This window comes from Natator depressus, chromosome 9, assembly GCF_965152275.1.
Source record: "Natator depressus isolate rNatDep1 chromosome 9, rNatDep2.hap1, whole genome shotgun sequence".
Lineage (NCBI taxonomy): Eukaryota > Metazoa > Chordata > Testudines > Cheloniidae > Natator > Natator depressus.
Window position 1 is genome coordinate 73145726 of NC_134242.1, and position 14161 is coordinate 73159886.

General features: G+C 38.4%; 1 protein-coding gene across 2 annotated transcripts in view; it reads right to left on the reverse strand.

Moving 5' to 3' along the window:
* Positions 1–14161, reverse strand: part of LOC141994242 (connector enhancer of kinase suppressor of ras 2-like) — a 530195-nt gene that overhangs the window by 225796 nt on the left and 290238 nt on the right. For both annotated transcript variants that reach the window (XM_074964467.1, XM_074964466.1), the window contains exon 8: positions 11525–11593. In XM_074964467.1, the coding sequence (XP_074820568.1) occupies positions 11525–11593 (69 nt within the window). The remainder of the gene's footprint in view (positions 1–11524; positions 11594–14161) is intronic.

The window sequence follows — 14161 nt, forward strand, 5'->3', positions numbered from 1 at the left end:
GCACTTTCCCGCCTTGTCCCCCATCAACATTTATGACATTTTATAAACTTTCACTCACTTTTTACAGTTGAGCTCACAACTAGGGTAAATTTGTAGGCCCTGTAATCACAACAAGGGGAAGACAAATGAAGAGATTTACAAAAGACTTTGGGATCATAATGGAAGTGGGAGGGAGAGAGAGACCTCAGGTTAAGCGCTAGGGTCTATGTTAAAAGAGACAGATAAATGTGGCACAGGACTTTCTACTGTTCCTTGATGTCAGACATTTTCTTGGCAGTTCTGTTTGCACATATATAGATACTACTAAGAAAATATGTAGTTTTCCCTTTTATAATGTATTCACAACAATCAAGTTCTTACTTCAAATGCACTTCTGCTCTATATGAAAGCTGCAGTTCACCAGGTGAATTGCTCATGCCAGTATTAGTGAATATATTGATTATATAGGAATTTACGGAGCTGTAACCAACAAATTATTCTAGCTCACTAGTGGAAATAGTAATTTTAAGGACCATATTGATTCATGCCAACTTAGGATATCTAAAAAAGTAATAAAGTACTATATGTGGCTTTGAAGTTCAGCAACACTCTAGTAAATAATAGAATGTTTCGTCCTTCAAACTAGTCAAGGATAAAATTCCATTTACTTAACAGTGAAGTTGGAGCTTGCTCTAAGAAGATAAAAATAAGCTTTTCTGAAGGTCATGTACTGGCTTTTTCAATTGCATCTATGCAAGAAAGGAAATAGATTATTAATTTTAATACATATGGGTACAACAGCTTGAAATTAGGTCCCATTATTAAAAAGAATAACCAAATCCTGGCTTTTTTACAATTAGGTAATTAGATACTGAATGATGTTGAAGCTGGTACATGATCATGGCACTTTAATTCAGAAGATAGACTTACTTTATACAAATGCTAAATATATTTAATGAAGAATGAATTCATATATACATTTAATGAAAGTTTAAGCATTGCTTTTGTTCCCAGAATTGGCCTTAAGTTATCTGTTTAGCCTGTGCCCAAGTATCCATGTTCCCTTCCTTTTACCCTCTAATGCCCCTCCTTCCTCCTCTGGGCTTGGGAGAAGAGAGGAACTGAAGATTTCCCCTTTGTCAGACCTACAAATCCTCATGTATATGGGGTGGCTGAAGGAGAAAGTGGGATGTTTTTGAGAGTTGAATGAATGAGTGGTGGGGAAAGAAGTGGATGATGGGTGGGCGTGGGGGCAGGAAGAGCTAATTATAAAGAGGTAGGTTAACTGGGGCAGGGATCACATGTGCTGGGAAAATGGCACCCCACTTGGGCAATTCTCACACTTTCTACACAAATTCACATGATGCTCATGAAGTGAGAGGTTAATAATACCAGCGATAACCAGTCACAAGGCTAAATTCTGCCTCTGTGTAGAAATGTCCTTAAATGGGTCCTTGTATAAACAACGTTAATAGGCAACTACATTCAGATTGGCAAAAACCAAATTCACAGAGTCCCCATGCACATTATTCCTGTTAGGAGCTTGAGACAACTGCCTAGGATTGGGTGTAGGTGCCTTTGACTATATCAGCAAAATCATGCTGATTTGGCCTGGATTTCTAGGCCCCTTCTAGATCGCTCCTCTGCAGCTGCATTCACAGAGGACTTCTGAAGAGGATTTCCCATGGGGTTTTGTCATGCCTGGAGTGAAGCAGAAATATTCCGAGACACTGGAGCTAAATGTTCAAAGGGTGTAAGACTTGCAAGTTCATGAAATTAGGTTTTCTTAGCAGCTGGCTTATGCTACTGAACTCCCTTCCACAATGATATCAGACTGACCACAGATCTCACCACCTTCAAGATAAAATGTAATAAATCATCCCTCTTTACATTAGCTTCCTGTCAATGACTGTCCTATACAGATAGTGCCAAAAAAGTCTACCAAGTACTTTATGTAACTGTGTTTGTGCTCAGCTACCACAGTGATAGGTGCATTAAAATACAAAGATTAAATAAATTAGATATATGGTCATTTTATTATGTGAATAAATATTTTCAGGGCACAAGACAAAAACCACTACATTCATTTTTATACTTGTTATCTACGCAGGATTTGAACCATGGGAGAAATCCATCTGAAAGGTAACAGGTAGGTTTTATTTATTTATTTTACAAATTTCTGTGAGGGAAGTAGCATTCTTGTTTGTTAATATTCAAATAGACACACTTAATTATTAATTTTAGTAATAATTGCTGAATTTGAAAACTGGAATAAAACAACCTGCATCAGGGGAGTTATTCAGTACTTATACAGAAGTGTTGTAAAGTGCTCTAAAGATAAGACAGAGTCCATGTCCAAAAGAGCTTACTGGTCTAAAGATACAAGAAGGTACAGTTGCATCCAAAAGCAAACAGGAGAGGCAGCGTGGGGAGTGATTTGTCTGGCTGGAATGCTTCACAGACCAAAAGGACTTCGCACTAAACTTGAATTGGGAGGGTGTCTGAGAATTAGGGGCGGCTGATAGAGGTCAGCAAGGTCTCTCTAGCCTCCTTTGGACCTTTGACAAATTAGCTTCATTAACCAAGATGGCAGGGTCTCCCACACTGAGTGCTTCTCCCCCTTTCCCACAGGAAGGGAATAAGGAGGACTCTACAACATGAAAAGGGAAAGTAGGTAAACCAAAGTAAGGTTTGCGCCCTTAAAAGCACAATCTAGCTCTTAAAGACCTTACCCACTGAGTATCCTTTCTCTCTCTTGTATTCTTAAGATTTTCCCTTATATAGTTTTTCTTCTGGGAAAAAGTATCATTCTGCTGCAATTTATATTACTGTTTAAGAAAAAAAGGTACCTTTGCTAGCTACACAGTGAATATCAACTCATGCTTACAAAACAACTTTTTTAGGACATAGTAAACAGAGTATTGTAGCTAAAATGTAGAACTTATCTGAAAAGGTGGGCAATATTTTATGCTAAATACACCAGAGGATATTATGTTGAGGACCTAAAAATGAAATTAAAAATGTAGAAATGGCTCCATAAAGCTTCCACAGGCTGAGGGCTAACCGCCACAGAAGGATTATATGAAAAAAATCTGGTCATTTTAGTTTTCAGACATCTGTGGTAACTATGTCCCTCAGGTTTCTCGAAGGGTAAAATATCAACCAAATTAGGAAAAATAGATAGCTTTGAAGGGTACTGATTTAAGTGGCCATTAAAGTGAGCTGCTAAATAAACAAGCAAGAGCAGCAGTCTATAATATTTCAAGTAGCAATTTATGAGGCATATTATACATTTTTCACATTTGATTTAAAGATAGGTCCAATAATGATACTGATAATTAAACTCATAAAAGTAGCAAAAGGTTTCAAATTATTACATATCTTTAGCCTGGCCATTTTAAGATAAATTATTCAATAATTAGATAAATATTAGGTAAATATTATTCAAGCACTACTGTTATGAACAACCATATATCTGACAGTTGAAGGGTCACAATTGAGAGCATTATGAAGATTTGCTCAGCATGCAGACAGGTATACAGCCAGGACCATGAATAGTATTCTAATTGGTAAGGAAAATATCCCCTATGTAATGAGTGGAGATAAGATGACTGAATGGAGGGACTAATTTATACTATGCCCTTCAGAAAGACCCTCAAGTTTGCCAAGTGCTCAGTCTATTGCAACCTGCAAATCTAAACTAAAAGGACATCTGCCACATACTGAATATTTCTGCACTGGAACACAGAAAATGACATACTGGCTCAAACCAGTGGTCTATCTAATCCAGTATCCTGTCTCCAATAGTCACCAGTTCCAAAGAAAGAAGGATAAACTTCATTACCAGCAAGTATGGAATAATTTAAGAGGAAATGGAGCCAGCCATACTTGTGCCATAAATAATTAGCTGATTCCAGCCTAAGGCAGCAGGACTGAGGAGGATCAGGTGATATCTTAAGGGACACCTGGGCCTTATAAAAGTACAAAGAATTCTGGGTGTGAGTAGGCTCCTGTGGAAGGCCATGACTCCCACAGTCTGCAGGGGAAAGGGTCCTCCAGGAGAACCAGCCTGGGGGTCCAGTGCTCTATCCCAGAGCCAGAAAGACTTGTATAGGTAGCTCAGAAAAGGGACAGGAATAGGGCCCAAAGGGTGGGCTGAAAAGAAGCCCTATAGGACAGAAGAACCTTTTTGTTTGTGACTTTTTAGCTTGGGACTTGTCTATCACGTGGCCGGAGGACTAAGCCACATCTCCAGCACACACTGGTGTTTGCAAAGCTGAGTAGACAAACCTCAGGCAAGGAAAGTGAGGCAGGGAGTCCCCAGCCATTGCATGCTCTGCCAGCAGGGGGCTCTACAGGGCAGCTAGTCCCCACAACACCCACCCATAGCAGAAGTTACTTCCTAACCCACCTAATTTAGTAGTTCCCTTAAGCACGAGGGTTTCTATCACTTCTGGAAAAAAAACAAAACCTATTTATTCTGTATCTAATGCAGCTGTTAATTAAAAAGACAGAATCCAGTCCCATGTTAGTTATGTTTATATGAAGCATCCCAGGATATCCCTGTGAAGGACACTACATACATGCATTTTATTCCTGTTTGTCGCAATGAAGTCTTGCAAAAATATTTTAAAAATGTAAAAGTACCAAGTTCATCTATGGCATTGTCAAGGTTCCTTCCCCACTCTGAACTCTAGGGTACAGATGTGGGGACCTGCATGAAAATCTCCTAAGCGTACTTTTACCAGCTTAGGTTAAAACTTCCCCAAGGTACAAACTATTTTACCTTTTACCCTTGGACTTTATCGCTGCCACCACCAAACATCTAACCGGTATATAATTTGGAAAGAGCCCGTTTGGAAACCTCTTTCCCCCCAAAATCCTCCCAAACCTTACCCCCCCTTTCCTGGGGAAGGTTTGATAAAAATCCTCACCAATTTGCATAGGTGAACACAGACCCAAACCCTTGGATCTTAAGAACAATGAAAAAGCATTCAGATTCTTAAAAGAAGAATTTTAATAGAAGAAAAAGTAAAAAGAATCACCTGTGTAAAATCAGGATGGTAAATACCTTACAGGGTAATCAGATTCAAAACATAGAGAATTCCTCTAGGCAAAATCTTAAATTACAAAAAGACACAAAAACAGGAATCTACATCCCATTCAGTACAACTTATTTTCTCAGCCATTTAAAGAAATCAGAATCTAACGCATATCTAGCTAGATTACTTACTAAATTCTAAGACTCCGTTCCTGTTCTGTCCCCCGCAAAAGCATCACACAGACAGAGAGAGCCTTTGTTTCTCCCCCCCCCCCTCCAGCTTTTGAAATATCTTGTCTCCTCATTGGTCATTTTGGTCAGGTGCCAGTGAGGTTATCCTAGCTTCTTATCCCTTTAGAGGTGAAAGAGTTTTTCCTCTGGCCAGGAGGGATTTTAAAGGTGTTTACCCTTCCCTTTATATTTATGACAGGCATAATGCCAGTGAGGTCAACAAAACTACATCAAGCATGAATTTGGTCCTGTTTGTTTCTAGTTAGCTTCTAGCATCAGAATTTTAATGGTCTAGAAAGCCACAAAACTTTAAAAGAAATTATGCCAGTGTCTTAAACAGTGGAGCAAATTCTAACTTCATTACTCTCATGCAACGGAAGTAAAAACAGAAAGTTTATTGAAGTGGATTTTTTTCTCCCAGTTTCAGCAGTTTATAAATGTGTATGCAAAACACACATACACCCACTGTGCACACAAAAATGGATAATTGCATATGCAACTACAGATCTTCAGAACTGGCTCAGACAATTCCTAGTACCAAACAAAAGTCTGCTTGGGAGTGCATATGGTGTTGGTCTAAAACTATCCACTATAAATCACATATGGTATTGCAAAAAGAGATTTCTCTTTCCTCTGGTTTCAGAGTGGTAGCCATGTTAGTCTGTAACAGCAAAAAGAACGAGGAGTACTTGTGGCACCTTAGAGACTAACAAATTTATCTGAGCATAAGCTTTCGTGGGCTAAAACCCTTAGAGACTAACAAATTTATTTGAGCATAAGCTTTCGTGGGCTAAAACCCACTTCATTGGATGCATGAAGTGGGTTTTAGCCCACGAAAGCTTATGCTCAAATAAATTTGTTAGTCTCTAAGGTGCCAGAAGTACTCCTCGTTCTTTTTTCTGTGTTTCCAATTACAGTTAATGCAGCAGACTTTACATCATATCAGAGTACCTACTCTCAGGATCCTAAATAGCTAAATATGTGACAATATATAAAAAAAGAATGCCTGGAATGTTAGTGGTGCATGCTTCACAAACTCTTAATACAATGTAATTAACCAATTACATATAAATATACACACACAAAGTATAAAGATTTATTGTTTTGCAAAATTGAAATCAAGAAAATATAATTCTATCAGCTCTAATAAAAAAAATGAAAACAAAAGCCTGTCTTCTTTTCTTTCTCTTCCCTTCTATGATATGAATGTTTTCTATAACTGTTTAAAACAGCTGGATTTTGTCAACTGTAACTCCATTCTTCTCATCACTTATTTATTACGGATTTCTTTTTTTATTCCCTCTGTTTTCCCTTAAGTTTCCTATTTTTTTCATCTCTCGCCCCCACTGTTTTTTTTCCTCTTAATTTTACATTAACTGCTTTAATACGCATTTTTTTCATGTGTACTATTCTCTAATTCTTCACGTCCATCCTCTTCTTCTCTAGGCGTCCCCCTTTCCTTTTCTCACCACAAAAACATGAACAGAGGTTTCGTGCCTATTAAGGTGACCATTCATGTTTCAAAGATAAAAAAGGAATTATCTGAAATATAAATGACAAAGCTCATGTTTAAGTTACTGCACTCTATAATGTTTTATTCCTGGCACAAAATCATGTGTGTCAGAATGCATACATGAGTATATTGTACAATAATTGCTTGGAAACATTTTTCATCTGACCAAATACTTCTTAGCAGCTTTAAAAAAACAGTCAACTCATGCTTCCTCTAGCACCAAATAAAGGACATCCCTTAAAATACAGTCTCTTATTTCCTGCTCTCGTCTTCTTTCATTTTCCCTAACACTTTCTTCTCTACCTCTTGCTGCCCAACTCTATCTTTTCCTTCCATCATCTCTTTTTTCTCCCTGTACTCTCATCAGTTTATAGTACTCCTGTACACGTGGCATTCCCAGAATTTCTCCTACATCTCCTTGTTTGCATAGCAGGTGTTCTCTTCTCCTGATCAGCCCCATCACTAGCCAAATGTATCCTGTGATAGCCAGTGTTTCTTCCTGATTATTTTAATAATCCTGAAAATTATTACATTATTTCTTATTTTTGCAGCCCATGCTGCAAAAAGAAGAAATAATGTAGAGCAAGTGAGAGAGAGGAGCACTGATCAGTACAAGAGTGCTCAGCTAGATTTATCTTTCTCAATCAGAGAAAGCAAAGCAGTGAAACAATGGTTGTTATCCCTATGCTGCAGCCAACTGGGAAATCCATGAACAGGCAACTCAATTCGGCCCTGATTGAACTCTCCTGTGGGCCCAGGGCTATTAGATTTTGTGGGGCCCCTGTATACAAGTCATTTTCCTGGGAGGGAGTTTGGTGCAGGAGAGAGCTGGTGCAGGGTCTGGGAGGGAGTTTGGTTTTAGGAGGGGAATTATGATCTGGGGCAGGTGGCTGGGGTGAAGGAGGAGGTGTGAGATGCAGGCTCTGGCCAGGAGGCACTTACCACAGGTGGCTCCCAGCCAGCGGTGCAGCAGGGCTCAGGCAGGCTGCCTGCATGCTGTGGCCCCACGCTACTCCCAGAAGTGGATGACTGCTAGCATGTCTCTATGGCCCCTGAGGGGAGGGAGACCGTGTGTCTCCATGCGCTGCCCGAATCCACAAGCACCGCCCCCGCAGCTGGGGACTTTTAGTGGCCCAGAGTTGGAGATTGCTGCCTGTGATTTATTTTTGTGGGGCCCCCCTTGAGCCGGGGCCCTGGGCTGCAGTCCCTAAAACCCCTGCCTTAATCCGGCCCTTACTCCAATGCAGGAACCTGGAAGCTGCTCCCCAAAATCAGAACCATTAGAAGAACCCAGGGTTTTGAGAAGTGCTAGGGCTGAGCTGTTGCTTCTTTAAACTACATACAGATGACCCAATCCAAAATCCCACATCCAAACCACCTCACACTTTGTGACATTTGAAATACAGATTCAAATTTTGCCATGAGCCTCTCCTCTGCTTTAAACCATTCAGAGAAAATCCCAAACCAGATTAAAACAGGGGATTTGAGGTTTTTGCTCAGGACTGTAACGAGAAGTATTTGAGTCAAAATAATCTGGTTTCAGTCATAGAAATTTATTTGAGGAATACAGAATCCTATTTAGGCCGGTGTGCATTTTCCTCAGAACTGGTTATCCAGCAGCAGAAAATACTGTCAAACGTTTAAAAGTGACCAGTAAGTTTTTTTTGCTAAAATTTCCCACAGTTGCTAACAATACTACTACTCCACAGCGGGTGCACTAGAGCAGAAAGGGCTCCAGACAGCCATTAACATTTCAGTCATCTTATTGTCTAACACTGTCCAGAGTAGGTCTACATGATATGGGTACAAGTCCTCACTTGGTGTAAATCGGCTCCTCCAAAGAAAATGGAACTATGCCAACATACACCATCTGAGGATCTGGCCCCTGGTGCTTAAAATGCCAGCATCTGCTAGCTCCTTTGTCTACATTAGCACATCTAATGTTGCTCCCAGCAGTAGAGTGGCATTGGTATTAGCAACTGTGGGATATGTTAGTATAAAAATAAAATCTCAAGTATGGACACAGACTTACAGTGCTGTTTTAGCAAAAATGATCCTAGTTTAGAGATGGCCTAAGACTATCATCCATTCCACATCAGTGAAGCACAGAGTAAGAGAATACGATTTTAGCTGTCTATATTTAGTTACTAAATAAATTGTACTGAGATTTTGCTGTGCACATTATTTCACATCACTCCATTGGTTATCATTCCTTTTGTTTATTAGTATCCATTGAAAGAATGAAATGATTAACTATAGCATTCATTAAAGAATTAGAAAACAGAGACCCATTGTATTATCCAGGAAACAGGCACAATACACACTGAACAATACACACTGCTAAACACTCACTGCAATATAATCAGCCCTGAGAGAGATCATCCTTTCCAGATTCAATATCTATTTTACAGTAAAACTGGAACTTTTTTGTATTTTAAAATATAAACCAATGTGGAAGGCAATGTATGCTTGCTGGCAGATGTGTCTGACTGCTCCATATAATACAACTTATCCTGGACAGCAGGGTCTTGAATTGAAAATCTTTAGTGGCGTTTTGTTGTTCCAAATATATTTGCTTATTAAAAATTTTAAGCTATTATTGGAATGTAAAGTGATGAAAGACAGAAGATTAAACCTTTCCCTGTGTATTAAGTAACTTAAAGCAGTGCAAAATTAGTTCTTTAGACTGACTTCACCTCTCTTGTAATAGGCACCCATGGAAATTCAAATTTGGGCAACTGCAGAAAGAATGATATCAAAAGAGACATTGGTGGCACAGACTCCGAAGGCAAGTGTCTCTGGAATGACACGCTATACTAACAATCAGCATGGGGAGGTCTTACTAGAATCTCCATATTTGGCCCTTAGCAGGCTGGAACAGAAGTTGGATGCTACCCATATTTTGATGATTTGAACAGAAATTAAACTGGAACAAAAGACTGGTTGTGTAGGGAAATACAGTGAGGGAACACCACAAAAAATCATTACGCTGAAGCTCAAACAGATCTGTTAATGAAGGGTAAAAACCACCAATTAGGAAGGAAAATACCATATCTGGAGAACACTCCAAACTATACCAATTTATGGTTAGTGAATTTCCCTAAATGTGGATGGTGAATTAATTAGTAAAATTAAGCTTGAGCTGTTCAAACTGTACTTGACAGAAGGCTTTGATATTTCAGGAGACTGCTTCCCATTTACTGGAATGAGCTGTTCTAACTAATTAGAAATCTATGTATTGAACTTAACTAAAGACATACAACTGAGTTACTGCAATGTTAAGGTTGCTCAGTTACAATCACAAAAATTCAGGAAATGCAAAAGTTAAGGTACCAACAGCAATGTTAACTTTGCTCCATTACACATCCTGTATGTGCTGTAGTCAAGCCCAGATAAAGGCAATCCAGAGACCTAGAGTCACCATGACATCAGGGTCATTTTATGACTTTTTAATACTAAAAAATAACACTCAACACATATATAGCACTTTTTATTCTGTAGATCTCAACAAACTTTACAAAGGTGGAGAAATAGCATCTTTATTTTACTAATGGGGAACATAGAGGTGCAGTGACTTGCACTGGGTCATTCAGCAAGTCAATGGCAGAGGTGGGATAGTTAATTTAACTAGGCAATATTAGGCCACACCCATATAATTGCCAACCTTGGAAACCCTAGAGCAGATGGTTGTCTGACTCCAGCAACCATTTGCAGCACTAACTCAATTAACCTCTGGTAAGAATGAGGAGTTATGTCTATTTTTATAAATATCATATGCACCCCAGATTACCAGCTTAATATTATCCTGCCTGGCTGCAAGGAGTTAAATCAAAGGAGATTGTTAAAGGGAAAAACAAAAATATGAAACAATGACAAATCAGGTACTAACACACATGATATCAAGGTTCCTTGAGGAAACACTGGAGAAGCTATTAATTGGGGAATAGCCACCTGCCTGGCTCCAGCTAGGCTAGCAAGGTTTACTCTTCCCAGGCCCAAACCTAGGATCAAAGGGGATACTAAAACCCTAAAATGCCAACTTAGGGAGGAATGGAGGTTGAATGGGCAGCAGTAGCTGGAGATGAGTTTCTGATAGACCAAGAATGCCACAAGGGCTTTCTGACTCTCCCAGCCAGGAGCAAGGTGTCTGAGCTCAGTAGAATTCACCCAAAACTTGCAAAGAAAGACTAAAGTTTATGTAAGAACTTGGTGTCCAGGCCTTTTGGTGTTTTATCCCTTTTCTCTGCTTGAGTGAATAATCAAAGCTTTGTTTTGAAGATGTTTTTGAGTTAGTTATTTAGCCAGCTGCTGGTCACTGGCTCCTGTGGAAGAGATTATTCACTCTCTCACTTTTATAGTACTTCTGCATTTTGAGTATAAATCCTAGATTATAAACAATTTAAACTCCATTTTTAAATAGTTGTATTAAATTAGTGGGTTTATTTATTATGTAAACCAAAGTGTAAGAATTAGAGTTTTTGCAATGAATATATTTATAGATAATATGTTTCTGGATCTCCTTATATAATATGACAGCATACAGCAAATACAGAAATATACAAATTTATCTCAATACCTAGAAGAGCGGTTGATCAATCAATCAGACCACAGCTTTAATATTTTCTGGATAACTTTTACTCTTTCAACTTTTTTAAATGCATAAATAATTTAGATTGCACAAAGCTAACCACTAAGTGGAATATTTTTCATAGTGCTGGGAACAGAACAAACCCACACCGCAATATCTACTAAGTACTCACCACAGTTTGATGATTGACCTGGATCACCTCATCCCCTGCATGGATCTTCTTACACTGGTCTGCAGGAGACTAAAGCCAAGAGATAACAGTTAATTTGGCAACTGTGAAGGACCAAGAACTAGTAGGGAAAAAATACAATAGGCCCTACCCAAGGAAACTCAATTCTAATAACAATAGTAAATTGTATTTATAAGATGCTGTGTTACCTTTCCCAACTACAGTATACATATTAGTATTGTGACTGGGTACTTTAGATTCCCTATCCCTGCACTAGTGACCATCTTCTCCACTGAGCCCTGGTGCACTCTATTGCCCACCTCCCATGCAATTTAACTTGTAGTTGTATTACTGTTCTTGCAAATATGAGATTAGGGTGTCAAGCAGCCCAAACTCCATGGGTACGAGTGCACACAGCTGAATGGAAGGTGCCAGGCACCAGCCGGTACAGCTGAGGTCTTGAGTTGTTAAATCAATACAGTTATCCAAAAATGTTGGAGAGCACCAGAAATATAGCCAAGAAAACAAAGCAACTAGCCAAATAAACAATCCACTGAAATTTTAGGTTTGCAGCCAGTATGAAACCTGAAATATCAATACATTTGCCCCTTTCATTTGACAAGGGTGATTTGAAATTAAAGGTATCCTTCGAGCGTTTGACTCTGTTCTTCAGTGATGGATAATGGCCTTGATAGGTGATTTTCTCAAACTTATTTAAGAGCAGTTCATCTACTTCAGTCTAGACCTTCAAGATGAAATATCCTTAATTGTCATAACTTTGGTTGCTTTGGGCTGGACCATAATCTTTATTTCAATGTAACCCAGCAGTTTACAATAAAGCAAATATAGACTCAGGCTCTGGATTGGACAGAGCACTGGGACTCCAGTGAGTTCTATGTATGTGCCTCAGTCCTCTGAGAAATAATGAGGGACTTGAGCACCTGTGTAAGTGCTTTACTGAATCAGGGCCTAAAACAGAAACAAGATTAATTCTACCATTAAAACTAGACTAAAACTACAAAGAAAACCAGCATGTTGTGACCCAGATCTTCTGAATTAAATACATAAATTAATACAAAGAGGTGGGATGGGCTATTTTCAGAAGAGCCCTGATTATGAAAAGGAATGTAGTGTGTTATCAGAGCAGTAAATCTAGAAGTAAAGTGAGCTTTTTTCACTTTCCCAGAAAAACTTCTCAGTAAACCTACTAAAAAACACTAGGAATATCCTTGTTGAAATAATAACGTATAATAACTCTAAAAACTTCATTCAGAAAAGCGCTGAGGACACGTGTAGTTGGAAATGTTTTAAACCTTTTATTTCTTAAATGTTGAAATGGCAAATACCTTTATGACATGCATACTTGCAAGGACGTTCTATAAACACACAATTCCTAATAGAGCTCCTAATATCATTCCTATGTAAACAGTAAAATATTTAAAGATTAGATTTAAAAGCTCTTGTAATAATTTTATGGGACTATTGAAATAAAATTAACTTAAAATATGTTAATCTGCTGTTAATCACCAAATGATTAGAGCATGTATTCTTGGAGAGATGACAGAAAGTTAAATATTGGTAAATTAACTAATTTGATTAAAAATTCTTAATATTCCTTAATTGGCCTGTTTTAAGACAGCTCCTTAAATGGCAAATGGCTTCTTCCAAGTTACTGATTTAGATATTTTCTTCCATTTCATAGAATTTAATTAAATAGCTTTGCCTAATTATAAACTGTCTGGTTGTTCTTGTTAATAACCAACAAGAGCCACCTTTCCTTAAACAAAAATATTTTGCCCATTCATAAATATTTTAAGTTACCTAAGGGACAGACTAAGACTGGCTTCCCAATAATTTTGGGAAATAAGACCTTGGTCTCCATTTAACAAAAGAAAAGTGCCCCAGGAAATGCAGGCCCACTCTCCGAAGTATAAACCCTGTTAAAAAGCTCTGCACAGAGAGATGTACAGAAGACATTGTAATGGAAGTAACCAGTTTGTCATTTGTGTTGTGTTTTTTTTACCGTTTTCTTTTTCTTTCTTTAATACTAAAATAGCCATGGCTGTTAATTGTAATTATTTTTCTTGATCTCAATCATGATGTCCCATGAGGTGGAACAGGAACAGAGAAGAACCCATCACTAAAATACTAGGAGTCACACCCCTGAGTTGGCAGTTAGAGAAACAATTAGTAAGAGCTGGCTTACCATTCCTTGCTTTGCTAAATTTTCAGTATTTTTAAAATAAAATTAATTGGCATTCAACAATTTAAAATTGCCCTATTTTACCATACCCTCCTTACCATTGCATGCTTCAGGTGTTGACAGTCACATGCTCTTGGACCTCAGTGAGAGTAATGGTATATAGCAGCCAAGAGTTCAGAAAATGTGAAAATCCATAATTTATACAGAGTTTCAAACATCACTGAAATCCCAATCCTTTCTCCCTGAGAAAGCTGGCCTTTGATCTAATGTCACCGGAAGGCATAACAGGCTTTCTCAGTAAAATTCTTGTGAACTAAACATCCTAACTAAGGTAGACATTGTATGGTTTAAGTGACATATTCAGCACATGGATTAAAAAATTGCTGTCTATAGCCACCTTTTCAGTGTTACTGCAGGGTGTGGCGAAAGCTGATCAA